The following is a 19,382-nucleotide window of genomic DNA, read 5'->3' as shown; positions in this document are numbered from 1 at the left end:
AACTTTTGATGCAGTGTCTAGAACAAAGCAAGCACTCAAAAGTTCTGAACGCATTTTTGCAGAATCCCCCAATGTTCATGTATAGCTCTTAGAGTCTAAGGAATGGTCCATGGACCCAGAATAAAAATTTGCCTGGCATGACATCCTAGTAAGGTGTAATTTCACTGTCTCCATTCAACATGAATTGGGAAGGATTAGAGAAAAACTTGAGAAATAGAGCCAGGGATGTGCAGAGGTTTTGATGCCCTCATTCTGTCCAGCTTGTGCTCAACTATCCACTCCGATGTATCTCTTATACACTGGGACGATGAAAATAGGGGTGGTGGAAGCACTACTGCCTCTCTCCTTCTGAGCCCAGATTACTATCATGAGAAGGGGAACAGTTAGGCATCATGGCTACATTCAGGAATCAGGAGACAAGGCAATGGGAAACGTGGTCACAATCTGGATGGATGATTAACAGGGAAAGCCCCAGGCTGCAGTCATTGAAGGCTCACACATGATATGAAGGGACAGCGGGAGGCAGTAAGGCACAGTTTTGAGGAATGAGGCTATGGAGTCCTCTTGACCCATGTCTGTATCCCAGCCCTACTGCACGCTACCTGCGGGCTTTCAGGGAACATACATTATTCTTTCATCCTCCGTTTCCCCTTAGGAAATGTATATAAGAACATCTGATGTAGGGGACTGTTGTGACATTTAATAAGATAATGGATGCAAACTGCCTAGCACTCCACAAATAAGAGATCTCGTTATTATCCTCTATAAGCTCCAAGGTCCTTCTCTAAATGAAAAACGTAGGTGCCCATTTATTCTACTCAAGTAAACATCGATCTGGATAAACCAACTAAGAAAATCTAAAGAAACATATCACAAAGAGCTACATCAGCTTAGAAATGGCTTAAAAAGGGTGGCATTCAAGAGCGCTAGCTGGGCACGGTGGCTCATGCCTGCAATCCCAGCACTTTGGGAAACCAAGGCAGGTGGATCATGAGGTCAGAGGTTTGAGACCAGCCTGGCCAACATGGTGAAACCCTGTCTCTACTAAAAATACAAAAATTAGCCGGGCGTGGTGACAGGCGCCTGTAATTCCAGCTACTCAGGAGGCTGAGGGAAGAGAATTACTTGAACTCAGGAGGCAGAGGTTGCAGTGAGCCGAGATCTCACCACTGCACTTCAGCCTGTCTCAGGAAAAAAATAAAAGAAAAAAAAGGTGTTAGTATGTGTTAAGCAATGTTATATGTTATACATATTAACTCATTTAATTCTCATGACAACTCTAAGGTAAGTAATGTTATCATCACTGTTTTTATTATCATCATCCCTATTATACTAATAAAATATAAAACACAGAAAGATTAAGTAACTTTTCCCCAGATCACCTAGCTAGCAAGTGGCGGAATCCAGATTCACCTGCAAGGAGTCTACATTCCCCGTCAACACTCCAAAATTCAAAGCTATTTGAATTACAAACTGTACCACTTTCCCCTAGTACCTAGGGCAGTGCCTCACACGTAAAAATGCCATTGAATTGAGTTGATTACAAACACATTGAAACTGTAACAATTCTTCTTTAACTTAGGTAGGAAGAGCTATCTAGCACCCCTGCACCTGTGTGATCCTTACAGCAACTCAGAGACAGCAGCTGATTCACTCCTACTGAAGAGCCCACCTCCTTGAGCTTGGGAAGGTGCTTAGTGAATCCTCACATCAGTGACAGGAAGATTTCCTCCAGAACACTGAACTCACACATGGCCCTGTAGTGTCAGCGCCACAAGAGCAGAGATTCCTGACTGTTTTGTTCACTGATGCAGCCCCAGTGACTAGAATAGTGGCTAGCACACAGCACGTGCTCAATAAATACATGTTAAAGGAAGAAAAGATAAATGTGATCCTATAGAAGACAATAGATTGCATGGAGTTAAGGCACATGCATCTCTTATGCTGTGAGTACTGTGGCAACCATTAATCACCCCTTTGATCCCAGCTGTGTGTGGGACCAAGGGACAAATTACACAGCAGAGAAGGTTGCCCGGTTCCCCGTTTGCCTATGAAGTTATGTAGTGAGCAAACAAGAGGACGCTGGAGCACAGCGCTGCTTAGAGCCGAGGCTCAGTAAACTTTTGTTCACTGATGAATGAATGTATTAAGCTGACCAGCTCAATTTGATTCATAAAGAAATAGCCTTAGGGCTTTTCTGAGGAAGAACACAACATACTTTCAATCCAACTTTTTAAAAAATAAAACATGATTATACACTCCTAAATAAATATTTCCACAAAGTTTGCCTATATGTCAAAGATTTCTAGGATTCGGAAGCCAGTATGTTCCCAGGTTGTGAGGACGTCTGTGTTATTCTCAACACTCCCTGCAAAATGACGATGTCCTTACCTGAGAGCCTGAAACAATATAAAATGCAAAGCTGCCATCCCTCTGCCTCGGCTACTGCACATTCACCCAGAACTCACAGTGCTGCTCACATAGGCTTGAAAAGAGAGTGAAAAACACACAACATATTTCTCCTCCTTTATAATACGAAGAGGCAATACAAGTTGGAAAACAGTGAGCAACTTGGGATCTACAATGAATTTAAATGGAAGTTTGTGGGGTGCCTGCAGTTTGTCATGTAAGCAGCCTTGACATACAGAATTCCTGGAACTGGCCTACCTTAATTCAGTCTGACAGCTCTGTGGAATAAAGCAGCATCCTAAAAATAAAGCATACATAATCTATCTTCCATGCTGGGCATGAAAAATAGTACAATGCTTAAATGCTACCAAAATGGTGTCCCTTGAGATTCATTCACATTATACTGTGCAGACTACAGGGGAAGCTCTGGCAAAGCTGCTAAATCAGAGATCACAGAAGCATGCTGGGTTGTCTCTGTTTTTATTCTCTTGATTTTTACATGGACATAGTCTGCTTTGTCTAATCCTAGATAAATACTTTAGGATATTTTCGCTTTTTTAACTATCAAAATGTATCAGCATCACACAGTATCTGGTGACTTTTATAGTAATTTGAGACTCTTGCAAGGAAAATTTGGCAGAAAACAAATATGTTCCGTCACATTGATACACATGTGATTGTTTATGGTAAACAAGAAAATCTGGTAAGCACTGGCACCTTGGCTTGCACGAAAAAAACTTGTAGCAGTGTTCACAATGATACATCAGTACTGCACTTGAGTAAAAATATTATCAACATTAGATTATTGAATTGAAAAAAGAAATTAAACAGAAATGTTGGCATAGTGGTAAAATCAGAAACCATCATGCTAAAATTTGTACATTTTTGACATTACCCCATGATTGTAGTAAGTTATATTTGTGAGGTAGTGTGGGTTAACAGAAGCAACATGAGGAAACTTCAGTGTCAGAGACAGAATTGGGCACAAATTCCAATTTCATTGCTCTCTAGATAGGCGATGTAGGGCAAATTTTATAAGCTCACTGAGCCTCAGGATTCCCCTATTTAAAATAAGAGTAATATCTGCTGTGTAAAATTGTCAGGTGGTATAATAGACAACACACGTCAAATACAGTGTAAGTACTATCTGATACATAACACTAGATTCTTTGTCACAATTGAAAAATACTTCCTTATTGCATACAAACATTTTAAGGCCCTTTGATGCTATATTTTAATTCATTTTAAGACTTCCTGCACGGAAACATATAGGATGAAAATCTGCTCCAGTGGTAACTGCTGGATCTTATATTGTGGCACACTGCTGGCTCTGCCTACTTAATTACTATCTTGCCCTTCCTCAAGTGCACCCTTCTCATTTTCTAGGATATCTTGGAGCATAATCTGTCAGAAAATAGTCTGTTATAAAGTACAATACCAGTAAGTCCACTAATTTCACACATCTTTTTGTATTCAAGAAGAATCATCTAGAACTCATCAGGTCACACAATCAAGATCTTGTCTCAGACTAAACTGAGCTAGCTGACTGGATCACCCACACCAGTTCTGCCAATTTAGAAAAACCCTAAAGATGACCTTTATTAATTGGAACTCTTTGTCTTTTAACTAAATCAACAGAGAGCTTTATCTGAAAGGCTGGGGCAGGCAGATTAGTTAATTTACAGCATTTGATTCCTTTTTACATCTCCCTTTCCACATCACATATCCATTTTATAATTACTCTGGGCCTCAACTTCTATATTTGTTAAATGTTTGTCAGAGTCCCCAAACTCTATGTCACCTGGGTGCAGCTGGTAGATGATGATTTAATGAAATAATGCAAGCACAGTACTTAGAACGGTGCCTGGTATATATATCTAGGAAAATTGAATGACTCTTAGCTATGGTTAAGGTTGCTTTGTCTCCTTGAGGATAAAAAGGAGGTTCCCATAGCTACATCTGTGCATCAGTGTATAAGTAATCTGTTTCATTATATTAAATAACTATACTTCCTAGTAGGCTGTGGTGATAGAGAAAGACGACTTACCTTAGGGCCCCTTAAAGGATTTGTTGAGGGAAGCAGATTTGTGAAAAGAGAAAAGACTTGGAAATTAGAAGACAAAAATTTTTGCTGGACAACTCATCACATGTCCTTGAGCATTCTTCTTGCCTTTCATTCATCTCTAAATTGAGGTTTAAAAAGTCTACTGCATAGGATTCTTAGAAAAATTAACTAAGACAGCTTAAATATCTAAATTCAACTTGCAACACAGACTAACCACTTCCTTGGTGCCAGATATAAATTTGTTTTTGTAAACATTAATCAAAAGTCAGAACAGAAACAACATTTAGGGCAGATTACTTACAGGCTTTGCTGGCTTCTCACTCTCTCAAATATTAAAAGATCTACTCCCAGACCAAGCCTGATCATCAGAGAAATATATACCTAAATTAAATCCTATTGTTCCTCCTGCAGAAAACTCATATCAAATTACACTAGAGCGTGATGCCAACACACCACATTGATAGTCCTCACAAGAATAAGCCCTGTAAACCTTTCATTTGCATTGTAAGGAGGCTACAAAAACATTTTTTATTACATCCACAATGAATTCCTTATGAGATCCTCCAGGAGAAAGTCTAGCCTGGACTTAAGACTAAAAATGTTATTACGCGTCCTAAGTATTAGAAGCTAGTGGCTTCCAGTATAGATTTACTGTTTAGAGTCCAAGGAACAAGCAATGAACGCATTCCTTCATTCGTTCAAAATATTTATTGAGTTTCTACTATAGGCCAGACTCTCCACTAAGATCCAGAAATGCAATTCTAAAGAAAATGGGAAGTATCTTTGACTTCAGAGACCTAGAGAGTAGTGGGAAGGAACAGGTGATTAAGCAAATGATTATAATACAAAAATGTATTATATAATATAATGATATAGAGCAAGCTGAAAAAGATGCTAGGTAACTAGGTAAGATCTGTTGCCTCTCTGGGTGGACTGAGAGGCTCAAATAAAGTCAAACTTTGACTAACAGAATAGGAGGGCCCTAGAAGAAAGCTACACACTTCTGTGGAAATCAGGGAAGAAAGACATAGTGAGGAAAAGACTAGAAATAGGTGGATGGGTAGAGATACTGAGAACCTAATGCTGTCTATACCATGACCAGAAGTGTTCTATTTATGTACTTTGCATCACTATAACAGTCTGCTTGAGTAGAATTATATTGTGTAGAGTATTCATAACTATATGAAATCATTTCATGAGCCCCTGAAGAAACTGACCTGACTTTGTGACTCTAAATGACTAAGTGGAAGAAGGTATCAAAGAGAGAATGTTGTTTGAGATATAATCTTAGAGATTTTATTTATTAAATTGAGTCATACTAGTATAACCTTATTAGTTTATTTCCATCACCACTCCCATATGAAAGGAGAGAGAAATATCCAGGCTATATTGAGATTGCAAACCCCTCCTTCAAATGAATTTTTGTTCTCAAAGATGCTGGAAATTCAGAGCAAAGAATTAAATACCTAAGAGGAATCGTGATTACAAAAGTTTAATTAAGCAGTTTTAGCCATAGTCTTATCACATAAGAAAATAATACATGAGACTTAGAGATTATGTGAGGAATTCAATGAACTTGGTATGTCCTGTGCTTGGTATAATAATAATAATAACCAATATTTATTGAAGGTTTATCTTGTGGCAAATACTGGTTCTAAGTGTTTTCCATATATTAACTAACAACAGTCTCATATGGTAGGCAGTATTGTCATTTTACAGCTGAGGAAACTGAGGCATAAAGAGACATGGCAACATTTCCAAGTCATAAGATTGGTAAGTTCAAACCTAGTTAGTCCAACTCCAGGGCCCAGGCTCTTAGTCACTACTGTATTCTCCCAACTTCCATCCAAGAGTGTCTAAGGGAAGCTCAAAGGACACATCAGAGAACCCTGCCTCAGGATGTACCCAGGAGTTCATCTTCTCCTCTCTGGGGCCTTTATGACATGAAAATGAATGGGATTACAGCATAACAAGAGGGATCCTGTGCCCTACTCTGCTCAGAACAGTCGGTTGTGCCTATTGTCCCAATGCCCACCAGCAGCTCCTTTCATGCCACACAGTTCCAGTTTGGATAATAAGTTACATATTCACCTAAGTCCAGTGGCTAAGAAGTTATGTTCTGAAGTTTGCTGGGCCTACAATCAAAACCCAGTTTAGCCACTTACTAGCTGTGGGAGTTGAGGTCAATTACTTTGTCTCAATAAGCCTCAATTTTTTCACCTACTAAATGGAAATAATAATAGTCCCTACATAATAGCACTGCTATGAGAATTCTAGGAGCCAACACATATGAATCGATTTGTATAATCTTTAACAAATTGTGGACACCCAATACAAAATTCATTTTTATCAACATTAGATTAAATGTTTGAGAGGGTTTCTTACATTGGCATAATTGTGGTGGACTGTTTTGTAAACTTGAGACATCAAAGCATACCTGTGAATCTGGAGCACTTAGACAAGAACCACTATCAGTAATGAATGTCCAGTTTTTCTAAGTAAATCACTGGTACTTCAAGGGGTACCCATTCTAAAACGAAATTATAATGCTAAAGCCATTGGAAATGCAGTTTGGGTCTCAGCCACTCCAAGGGATTTTAATCCATTCCATTGTAGGCTCCCTGGGAACCTCACTGAAATGCTAAATTTCATGGTGACATGGAGAAAGTAAGTATCTTTTCAGCTTTTAATCTCTTTGGGGTACGTTTTAGCCTCTTGAGCCAATCTGGATTCAAAGTTGTAACTTCTGGCATCATTCTGCATTCAAACATAAGCCACTGACTCACTGTACTTTGTATTCAAACCCTGGAATAGCTTTAATATTCAGGGAATATCCTTTATATGGCATGGGCATGACCGCAGACCAATCCTTTTGCTGGCAACTGCAGTAACTGGCTACATATGTTAGAACCTGCCAAAATGTTTGTCACCCAAGAAGAGAGAATCTTGAAAGACTGGCTCAATAGACCATAATCAGGGGCTTGATAAAACCACACAGCTAGTTAGTATACATACTGAACAAATTACCAATTTTTGCCTCATTCTTTTTTTGTTGTTAAATAAAGGGGTTAAATCCATTGGGAAAAAAATCAAGGGGTTGAACCTAACATGGTCAGGCTCTGCGCCCCTGAAGAAGATTCCATCTGCTCAAGAACGATAACTCGCTTCCCCCTTACTTTTAAAAACTTCTACTTCCTCCCATAGTAACCTATTTAATAGTATGCCTGACTGTCAGCAAGTTCTTTGCCTCCAGCCTAGCTTCCTCTCCTCATCATGCAAATTGCCGTTGGCTTTAATTAGATTTAATAAACCACTGGGAAGTGCAGCGAGGGAAATGGAGAGCCAAGATTATACAGTATGGGCTTACTCTTGTATGTCCAATACAGCATTTTCCCTGGAACTCTCATATCCTCCCAGGCTGGGAAAATAAAGAATGCCAAGCGCATGGAAAGACAGGCTGCTGCGGCTGCTGCTGCTGCTGCTGTCCAAATGTGAACCGTGGGTGGAGAAAAATCATTTAGAAAAAGACAGTAAGGGAAAAGAGAAAATGAACCCGAATCCCCAACAGCTGCAAATAACGAAGCATGTGAATCTGTTACCTTGGATGAACTCTGCTTTCCTGCTCACAGACGGCAGGGTCCTGTTGAGCCCCAAGATCCTGTCTAGGTGGAAGGCGAACACCTCACTCATGTCCAAGGGCTGCTTGAGAAGCCCACAGGGGCTAGGGCCGCAGCGGAGCACAGCGCCAGGTGCGCCCCCCTCCAGCACCAGCAAACGGGCTCCGCTCTTAGAGGACACTGGCCGGAGCCCTGCCACTGTGCTGTCCGCCAAGAGTCGCATTCTTCGGATGTCATCTTTGCTCAGCCAGGAGGGGGCGCTCTCGCTGTAGATCCTAATGTTGCTTTCCCTGGAGCTGGGCTGCAGGAAGTCTGGGCCCCCGGCTCGCACTCCTGGACCCCGCACCAACCTCCAGGGTCGTTCTCCCATCTTAGCCAGGTTTGCTCCCTGAGCGTACCCAGGTGCTACAGCATCAGCTGCCCTTGCAGCTTCCTGCGGCTGAAGGGATGGTCCGACCAAAGCCTCCTGCCCTGGGGCAGCCGATGCCACTGCATGCTTTTTCCTGCGTTTGGGCTTCACGGTGCCACGGATATTGGCCGGCTTGCTGCGCTTGGAGCGTAGGGTAATGTACACCACATTGGGCTGCAGAGTGGACCCATTGCCCTGGGACTCTGGAGGCGCCAGGGTACCATCCAAGGGTATCTCAGGGAAGGATGCCTCGGCGGTGTCGCGGCTGCGATGTGGCCCCTTCTCAGCCACCTGTCCGTGCTGGAGAGAGGCCCTCCCCACCTGACTCACCAGGAAACCCAGGTAGATGGCACAGGCAGTGCCCAGGAGAAGGTTTCTCCGGGTCCTTGGACGTCGGCTGCTCCAGAGTTTACACACCCGCGGGACGCACAGGGAGCAGATGAACCAGTTTATGAGCTGCCCCGGCTTGTCTGGACAGGTCATTTCTCTGCCGCATCCACATGTTGAACGGAGTTTAAAGTCTGCAGTTGGCTCCTGCTAATGTGATGCATGGTTTCCTGACTTCAGCTGTCGCGTCCGCTTCGGGACATAAATGGTCTCCAGTGGGTAGAGGTGGAAGGAAAGGGTTGGTAATGAAGCTGGGAATGTTTCAGACACAACAAACCTTTTAAACTATCAGTCTCCCCAAGGAGAAATGTGGCTGGTTTCTGGGAATGAATGGATACAGAGTTAACTGAGTCACAATCTCAAACCATTTAAGTTCCTCTACAAGAGTAAAGAAAAAAAGTCATCATTTCCTTTCATAAATATCACCACTAAATGTTTTTAAAAATAAAAGTTAAAACCATGGAAACAAGATAGATGTATAGATTTGACAGTCACTTTAAAGTAGTGAAAACAAGACACAAAAAATCCAAGAGTGTTTTATAACTTGTACCTAGAGTCATTTAAGTTGACTCTGAAGCAAAAGCATTAAAATGTGACAAACCTGGGCTTTTCCTTTTTGAAATTCAGAAAGAACTTAAGACAAGTAATAGGTGATTTTTAAAAACTCTATAACTATACCATATTTACTTTTTAAAGTCCTGAATTAACCAAGTACAAGCAGCAAGTATTAACAATAAAATTTAGAAACATATTCTCTTAGTCTAATGATACAAATTTTTCTTTGTATTAATAATATGTTCCATTAGCTTACATTGTTAGTATAATACAAAGCCGTAAATGTCCATATATGTTGGAAACAGTTGCATTTATTCTGTTTCTCTCTCTCTCTTTCTCTCTTACACATACACACACACACACAACACAACACAACGCTGACTGCTTTTTATTTCTTTTCTTTCCACCGAAGTCAGCTGAAAGAAAATAAAAGCATCTCTAGTTCTGTTTTTTCACTATTAAAAAGAAAAAGAAGAAACTCGTAAGCAACCTTACTTACACAGCTGGCCCCATGCTTGGCTCCAGGAAGAATGTAATCCTTGACTCTAATGCAAAGAACTTTTAAAGGCTGAGGCATGTAAGTAGAACATATTTCATGGTCAAGAGTGTTCCACATTTCAAACATTTCAGTTCAGCTTTAAAAGCTCCCTTGAAAACTACTGATTGCAAAGCAAAACTTGGAAACTGACTGCTGCATGGTTTTAAGAGATATAAGGCTTTTAAAAACAATAGTTAACAAAATAAACATTAATTTTAAATTCGGAAAAAAGAAATGCCGTAGAGAATCAGTTTTCATTCAAATAACTTTCCACTTATTTTTAACCCCTGGGAGCCCTCTAGTGTCGTGTTTGCAAAACAGACTCAGAAATGTCAGTCTCATGAAGTTCAAAAGATCGAGTGTTTGCTATCTTGGTGGAGCAGCCGCAGCCAAGGGAAGAACTTGTAAAATGAGGAATGCCATCACCCCTCGAGTGTCCATCCCGCATAACTTGGGGTTAGAGCACAAGCGTTCCCAGGAACTACTCACCTTACCATCTTGGCCGTTTCATTTGTCTTCCACCAGTTCTGGAAAGAGAAGGCCTAGAAGTTCAGGAAAAAAAGGTAAGAAAGAGTTAATATAAATGAGGGGGAAAAAATAGAACAGTGAGATAAGAGTGCACATAGATAAGGAAAGACATTTATAGTGTGCAGTTGCACAGTGCAACAGTTCACAAAAAGAAGTCGTGGATTCTCTCTGATTGGAGGTTTTTAAAAAAAACAGGTAAGGGATTGGCCTGGGTGGTTTGCGTGCCTAGCACAAAGGCAGGGGCTGATGACCTCGGGGTCTCAATTAGACTATGACAAATAGAATCAAAAGGCAAGAAGACAGAAAGGGAACAGGGATTTTTCCTCCCCACAGAGAAAGAAAGTTGTGATACTGAAGAGTGGGTAAAAGATTAGCATATGGTGTATATTCCTAAAAATACTATATTTTACAATGCAAAAAGAGCAAGGAGTTGGAATATATATGGAAGGAGAGAATAAACGTCCAAGTGGTAAATTGACGAAAATTATAATCAGGCTGTTATTTTAGCACTCTAAACTCAGTCCTTTTTTCCTCTTTAAAAGTCCTGCCACATGGAGGAATGAGAAGGAGCAATCCCAATATTGATAGTAGCCTGGAAGTACCTGGGTATTTTGGCTAAACTTTCTGAGAATTCAGGCCTCAAAGCAATTTTATTTGCACTCAAAAACTCTTAAGGCACATACTTTCATACACACAGAATTATTTTCTATATAGAAAATGTGAACTTCTTGCAGGAAAACCATATCAAAGCTGCATTTTATAATCATCTTATTATTTTCACAGTTAAAGGAACAACTGACTTGGATCTATAAAAATTAAAAGTAAGCCTTTGGCAGAGGCCAGTTATAATAACCAGAAGTCTCCTCCAGCTGTTTTTAGAGCTACTTTTTTCATGGAGAAATGTCTAGGAGATAGTGCGAGTTGTGTGAGTTGGTAAATCTGGTTGACTACCTTCCTACCCCACTCCAAAAATGTCTCCTAGAAAAAGAACAATACACTGTCCCCTGCTATAGCCACAATAGGGATTAGTGGAGGCTCCACTCTCTACTCTGAACTATGATATTCAGAGAATGGGCTGAAGAGGGAGGAAGCCTGGCTTTAAATTCTTCTCATTTAACTCTTACGTGTGGTCCCCTGTGGCAAGTCATTTTACCCTGCATCAGTTTCCCTCATGTGTAAGAGAAGAAAAATAATACCACTCACTCCATCGGTTTCTTGTGATGATTGAATGAGATAGCAGCCTTGGAATGATCATTTGAAATACTCAGCAATGTGTTTGTTTTTATCCCCCATGATGCCTCATTAAACTGCTCGGAAGCCTGTCTCCTCGGCCCAGGCCTTGACACATAGTCACCATTGCACCACAGCAAAGCTATCACGGTAGAATTGAGGACAAGCACACTGAATTATTTGTAGTCAAGATATTGATGTAACCAATACACTGGATAAACGGGGCTTGTCAGATATAATCAGAACACAATTTTAGTGATTGCCCCCCTCTACTGCCCATTGAAACCTCTTCTGTGGCCCGATATCTCTTTTCAACTTTCTTAAACGGAAACTCAGGCAGGCCCCATGACTTTTCCAGTAATACTTAAATTTTTTTAAAAGTTCTCCAGTTGTTAGCCATAGACATACAGACATATAATATACATAAACTAATTAATATGTTTGATTCTATATCATAGTAAATTTTTTTAAAAATTTCTTTCAAATTTCCAGAATTTCTCCAGAAGATAGCAGTCCCTCAAAAAGCATAACCAAAATCTACTGAAAAGGGACAGAGGAGATCCATCGTAGATTCTTTTTTGTTCCTGCCTAGAGTTCTTGTTCCTTAACCACTCACCCAGCCACTCACCTTACTTTGAGCCTGGCTCTGGCTGTTCCAAGGTAGTGGAGAGAGAGAAGCAATAATGGCAGAAATGGTTTTGCTACTCCATTCATAATGCTGCGAATTGACTTATAAGCTCTCCAGGTTTGGCAGGTATGTAAAGCTGACTCTGCGATGAGCATCTTGTAGTCACTTCAAAGACACCACTATCAAAGCATCTCTCTAGCTGGCTGTTGATGGCCCCTCAGTCCCTTGGAACTTGGTAGCCCCCTGTTCTGTTGAGATCATCTCATCTCTCCAGGCTGTTCTCTTAGGCAGCATTTAGGCTGACTCGCAGGCTGGTTTTCTAACTTGGACCTCTGTGTACTGCCCCACAAGTGATCCAATGGACATGGTCACCATGATTTGCTCCAGTAACCTCAGACTTCCCAATGCAGCAAACCACTTCCCTCAGCACAGTGGATCCATACCTCATTTTGGAATGTGGAAGCAATTGCCATCAATTGCTCATGGTCTCTGTTGAAACCGAATGGAAAGGTGTTTTTTGCCATCAGGTAGCACGGGACACGGAGAAGTTTAATTTGGTTTTAGAAAAATAAAGCTAAATTCCTTGAAAGAGTGTTAGTTTGAAAATTTGTTGCCACAATATAACATTCATTTATAACTTACAATATAATCTGTGCGTGCACATATAGAACTCAAAGCATTCGTTATTATTATTAGATTAGATCAGAGAGACTAATAATTCTCGTGCCTAAAGTATTTTCTCTTCTTAAAAATAATGAGAGAAATAAAGTGAAAAAGTAGACAGTGAGATAATGGTAGAGCCCATTAGAATTACCTGGGGACTTTTCCATATCTTTTTGGAGGGGCAAGGATGGTGATGGAGAGAAAACATGAGTAGAGCAGGATTGTGGGAATGTTCTGTTTCTTCGTTTAGATGAGATTTACCTAAGTATGTTTATTTTGAGATAGCACATTGACTATACATTTGTGATTTCTGTATTTTTCCATATTTATACATGTCTTATCCTTCAATCAAATTGGAAAGGTGGTAGATAGTTATTTATTTTATATTCTTTATACCTTGTATATATGTTATAAATCTATAAAGAAGGAGAGTAGGACAAATAATTTGTTTACAATTAAAAAATGCATATTTTTTCAGTCATTTAAAAATTAAGTTTAAATATTAAAGAACAGCAAAAACCCCTGAAAATTTTAAAAATATATGAGTGTCTAGGCCCCATCCATCTTCCCAGAGACTCTAAATGATCTAAAGTAGGGCCCAGGAATCCACAGTTTTAAAAGCTTCTAATGTGCAGAGTTATAATTCACTGTATTATGAGTTAAATACTTAGTTCTAGAAGCAAATTAACACCTTTTTACAATTAAATGATGTCTTAGGTTTCACTGGCAATGAAGTAATCTGTAAATCCTTCAAGGCTTCCAATAGTAAGATCCTAGTTTGATGAAGGCTATTTGCCTTCAGTCTGGGACACCTCCTGGACCAGATTAGATAGTGAATCGGGCCTCATTCTTCCACCCACAGCACTCTCATTTCTCCCACTTCTGTCAGGTGTGTCACTTGCTGTGACTGTGTGGCAACTTGCCCATCTCCTGAGAGCCCTTGGGAAAGTGAAGGACAATATATAAGGACTCCAATCACTGAAAAGCTAAGTACTGAGTTTTTCTTTGCCGTTGTTGACCCAGGCTTGTTGCACAGATTGCCGACCTGCAGATGGACACCTTGTTCCTGGTTCAGTGCTGCCCAGACTCTTCCACTGGGGGACCCTATCCCTTGCTCCTCATATTCCTGATTTCTAGGAACCATAACCCTACTATGATTATAATCGCGGCATTAGCATAGGTTCCTGGGTACAACCTTTGCCCTACTTATTGTATGGAATTTGCTAATATCTTTGCTATCCATTCCAACACCAGGCCTGGACAGCACCACGCTGCCCTGCCTGCCGCTGAAAAACTTTCAACTTTATAATCTTTGAAGTTTTGTCATAAAAGTGTTAAATAGTAGTCTATACTCTATCTGTCTTTTGACCAGTATGCAAAAGAAGTTATACTGATTATGTCATATTTTATAGAAATATGTGCACTTTTTATCTGACAGTTGATTGCTCACCCCTAAGGACATCATTCCTGTTGACCTAAACTAGTACATCTATATGCAGTAGGAGAAGTGCTTTTGGAGAAAATCACCTGTCTCCTCAGAGCTGGTATTACAAATCTATGAAGTAACACCATGTGCCATAGCCTAATCACTCATATATGACCCAGAGAACACCAAATAGGCATATTTCCAGCAGATAAAATGCCTGGCATTGTATTGTATTAGGTATTCTCTCCTCTGTCTACTATTATACCATGCACTTTCCTCCATTTTCCTGGTATGGAAATCTCCTGCAATAATGCATTTGCCTCATTTCCCTAGGAACGTTTATTCCATGATTTGATGTTGTGTCTGTGTTAGAATGGTTCTGCCACACGACCAGAAACTGGGCGATGTCTGCATGAACATACTATGATATGGTAAACAGATAAAACATATGACAGCCAATTTGGCATCTATTTGAAATGATAGACATGTACAAAGTTATTATTTCACTTCTTAATAATTAGATAATTCATGCAGGTTAGAATAATTTCCATTTGTTTTATAGTTCTAAAACCTGATAATTCATAGAGTCATCATGGAATAAAGTAAGAATTAGGAAAATTGGAGGTTGCCCTGGGTTTCTTCAAAAAGCCCCCACACAATCTAGACAACTAAGCTTCTCTGTTTCAGAAATGGGCACTCAAGGTCCTGATACTCTGCTCCATCTCTGTCCCCAGGGCACACACACAGAGGAGAAACCAGGACAGACACACTGGCTCTAGGTCATTCTTGGCAGAGACAGAACAACTCACGCAGCAGTAGTTTTCTGTCTTTGTAAAGGAGTAAAGATTGGATAAAACTGTCTCAACCCTTGGGCTCCTTGCAGGAAACTAGTGCAGACCAACAGATTATTTTTTCTCTCCTCACCTAAGGTATAGTTTATGTAAAAGAAAAAAATCTACAGAGTACATTTAAAGAAAGGAAAGGCCCCTGGCTTCACTAGATTAAATCTGGAACATTAGAAATGCATTGGGATTATAAGTAAACACCTTAAACTGCAGGAGAAGAATGTAGAGAGAAATTTGGAATCGTTTATTCATTTGTATCTGGTAGTTTTGGAACTGAGTTGGATCACCTACTGTGATTCTGACATATGTAGCCTATCTGATACAATGTTGGGGTATGTAACTACATACCCAAGTTTTAAGAATTGATAGTGAAACTGGATTGGAAAAGACAGACTGGGTTAATGTTACATACTCTACCCATTCACCCACTCCCACCTCCCCAGCACTGTGGATTCAAGCACCAGAAAAGAAGAACTACAGGAAGGCACTGATGGAGATATTTTCATATATTATTCTGTGCAATATCAATGCATCAGCAGCCGTTGGCTTGCAAGGTGAAGAAATATGATGCAGGGTCAGGGAGCATCTCATCCTTTCCATTACCTCTCAGGTATTGCAACTTCTGGAGCACTGGTGGGTAGCTCCCATGGTGTGGACTTCAGGGTTGCCGTAGAAGGCAGCAACAGCAGCAGGTGAAGCAGTAAGTTGCCCATAAGTAGCTGCACAGAGAGAAAACATCCATGAGAGAGGCTTGTGTGTGGTAACCAGAACTACCTGGGTTATAAGCCTATGAACTACAAGACTAAGCATCCCTAAGACACAATAAGTGCTTTTCGGAGAGGTGCTGGAGGTCTTGTTTTACGCAGGAGGGTAAAAGTCAGTACAGTTCAAGTCAATCCTGCCAAAGATTGCTAGGTAGCCATGGGCTAGTGAGACTTGGAGAAATGTACGTTGCACAACAGTTTAAAATTTATTGAAGACCTACTCAACGCTTGTCACTAAAGCTGGATTCTGTGGGGAGTACACAATGTGTAAGGCACTGCCTGGACATTAACTGAATTAACAAGTGCATGAATGAATGAACATATTAAGATGGTAAAACACATCCCAAGGCCAGTGGTTCTCAAAGTGTGACCCTGGACCCGCAGCATCAGCTTCACCTAGAAATTTGTTAGAAATGGGCCGGGCGCGGTGGCTCAAGCCTGTAATCCCAGCACTTTGGGAGGCCGAGACGGGCGGATCACTAGGTCAGGAGATCGAGACCATCCTGGCTAACACGGTGAAACCCCGTCTCTACTAAAAAATACCAAAAAAAAAAACTAGCCGGGCGAGGTGGCGGGCGCCTGTAGTCCCAGCTACTCAGGAGGCTGAGACAGGAGAATGGCCCGAACCCGGGAGGCGGAGCTTGCAGTGAGCTGAGATCCGGCCACTGCACTCCAGCCTGGGCGACAGAGCGAGACTCCGTCTCAAAAAAAAAAAAAAAAAAAAAAAGAAATTTGTTAGAAATGAAAATCCTCGAACCCCACCTGAGACCTATGGAATCGGAAACTGGAGGAGAGTCTTGTTTCAATACAGATATTGAAACAAGCCCTCCAGGTGACTGCCCTAGTGAGAAGCCCCAAAACGAATGGGGCAGGCCAGGAGGAAGACAGTAAGATGCCAAAAGAAGGTGGACAGAAAAGCAAAAAGTTGGGAGACGATTCAAAACAATATTTGCAGTTTATCTAAGGTTATTCTATTCTTTTTCCTGTCTTTATGAGAGTTCCATTTCCTTCCTGATATTTTATCCTTTGGATCAAAAACACAGAATGTGTTAACATCACATACCCTGCCCAGCCACCCACTCTCACCTACTCAGCGCCATAGATTCAAGCTCCTTCTCAAAGCAAGTTCACAGCATGTAGAAACTGGAAAAAGAAGGAATTTGAGAGAGACTACAGTTCACAGCCCATGGAATGAAAACCAGGAGCACTCATGGCTGGGTGTGGAGGGACTGCCTAAGGAAAAGTGCCAGAGAAAAATCAATCCTTGACAGCCCATCACCAGTTATGAATCCATAAAGACTCCTTTTATGGTAAAATCACACTGTTTTCCAAAGGGCAGTCATCGGGTTCCCATGGTCATGTAACATGTAGCATAGCCAAAAATTATAAGCCTAAAAGCTTCTGGTTAGAAGCTTGGAATGGGTTCTGAAATAAAAAGATGAAAAGATACCAAGGAGTATAACACAGAGAAAAAAAATTGAATATTTTTATAAGAATGAACATGTCGTTCTCTAAATATAACACACTCCAATTATTTTTCCACAGGAAATGACCAGTGCTTTGGTTAAGAATGCATATTATATTGCAGTTCTTTGGGGAATGAAGCCACCCTTGACTGAGGTAATCATCAGTTCAGAGGCAACTCCTTGTTTTATCTTTGCACTAATTGCTTAGAGAAATAACCAGACAATATAATTTATGACAATAAATCTGCATTTACCTGAGTTAACGAATTTGTGAACAAAAAGATTCCTATCTCAGGTAGGTGCTTTTGGCAAGATAATTAATTTAGCTTAGTTTCCTCATCTGAAAAGCTAAGATCATTATATCTAGTACACAGAATGGTTCTAATAATTAAATTGCATGTTATATGTAAAGCACTTAGCACAGTGCTTGATACATTCTAAGATGTAATTGCTCATTCATTATTTTCTCTTTTTTTGCAAGGATGATACTAATGGTTAGGCACTCTCTAAAGAGATGTAAGACACTGTTGGTAAGATTCATTGATCAATACATGATTTCAGGTTCAAGAAACAGTTGTATTATTAAGTTACTAATGCAGCAAATTATCCAGAATTTGCTTCACTGTCTCCTTTTATACTTAACAAAAGACTTAAAAGATAATTAGGAATATATTCTGCATGCTACTTTGGATTCAAATCTTTGCCCATTTTTGCATTTGAAATTTAGAACTAGTCTATGGTAACCTATATGAGGCTATAGTGAGGTGATTCATAGCAATATAATTGAAATAGGGAGGTATCATAATTGAATACTTGTTTTACGTTTCTTAATAACGGCATCCATCTCATAGAGCTGGTGTGAGGATTAGATGAATTAATACATGCAAGCCCTTACAATATCAAAAAAAAAGTCAGCTTTGTTATTATCAGGTGGGGAAAAACAGACCTTAGAAATATTCATTTCTTACGGTCAAAATGAGATTCAGAGTTGGTCACGCCCATTTATACTTTGATCAAGGGAGAGGTCACCCAATTATTGGATGGATTTAGTCAGTTCTCCTGACAGGTATCTCCTTATTATGGAGAAACCTGTAATCGCTTATTAGAGACTGAAGTATTTGTTGCCATATCCTTAGACTCCTCTATTATGCTTTTATTTTTTCATTTAAAATATTTTTGGAGCAACTACCATGTGATAGGCGTTGTGAAATCACTTTGGAAGTAGCAGTTAAAATGATATACAATGGTCTAGCAGTCAAGGGACTTATAGGATCCTACCTTCTAGGCTGGACTCCCTTCTCAAAATTTCATCTCTATCCTGTTCTCCACCTTCTTCCTCATCTACCACCCTGAGAACCTGCCCAAACCGAGCAGAAATGTCTAGTTTCAGCTCTCAATTCTTCCCATTCTATCTGTCTCAATATAATTAAGTAGATCATGCCTACATACCTCAAATATGTCCATTCTAATCATACTAAATTTGTCTACCAAGTGACAGTATTGGACTGCTTTCGGTAGTTTTATAGATAATTCATTTTCATTGATAAATAATTCACTTACCAATCTGTCATAAGTTTCAAACTGACCCAAAGCTTATTTTCACTTATTCTATTACTGAATCATGGAAAAAAAAAGACATTCTTCTTTTTGTTAAATAAGAAAAAAATGCTTTACAATTAATTGAATTTCAACTAACAGGTGGATAGATTTCTTTCTAAAATATATAGCTTTGTGAAATAAAAAAGTTTAATAAGTTGAGTTTGGAATTTCTGCAGCCAAACATATAAGTGTCTGAGAGGCTTGGTGAACAAAAGTTCATCATGAAACATTTTTATTTCCTTTCAAGTTTTCC

The 19,382-nt window shown here is 40.0% G+C and overlaps 2 protein-coding genes across 4 annotated transcripts in view; one reads left to right on the top strand and one right to left on the bottom strand.

Annotated features, from left to right (window-relative positions):
* GASK1B (golgi associated kinase 1B) overlaps positions 1-10,848 on the bottom strand; it is a 50,519-nt gene extending 39,671 nt beyond the window's left edge. Inside the window, exons 1-2 of one of the 3 annotated variants that reach the window (XM_011752868.2) lie at positions 10,470-10,848; positions 8,074-9,207 (exon numbers count right to left, since the gene is read on the bottom strand). In XM_011752868.2, coding sequence (XP_011751170.2) covers positions 8,074-8,983 — 910 coding nt within the window. In that variant the 5' untranslated portion in view covers positions 8,984-9,207; positions 10,470-10,848. Of the gene's footprint in view, positions 1-8,073; positions 9,266-9,941; positions 10,436-10,469 lie in introns of those variants that run through there. The other 2 variants (XM_011752867.3, XM_011752866.3) reach the window with 2 other exon arrangements.
* A 1,387-nt stretch (positions 10,849-12,235) lies between these two features.
* The window catches only part of LOC105488629 (transmembrane protein 144), a 106,292-nt gene continuing 99,145 nt past the window's right edge, over positions 12,236-19,382 (top strand). The window contains exons 1-3 of the mRNA XM_011752853.2: positions 12,236-12,492; positions 13,919-14,886; positions 17,610-17,684. The gene's annotated coding sequence lies outside the window, so the exon portion shown is untranslated. The remainder of the gene's footprint in view (positions 12,493-13,918; positions 14,887-17,609; positions 17,685-19,382) is intronic.

Source organism: Macaca nemestrina, chromosome 3 (genome assembly GCF_043159975.1).
Source record: "Macaca nemestrina isolate mMacNem1 chromosome 3, mMacNem.hap1, whole genome shotgun sequence".
NCBI classification, from domain to species: Eukaryota; Metazoa; Chordata; class Mammalia; order Primates; family Cercopithecidae; genus Macaca; species Macaca nemestrina.
Note: the sequence above shows the minus strand (reverse complement) of the source record. Positions and strands in the feature narration are given on the sequence as shown.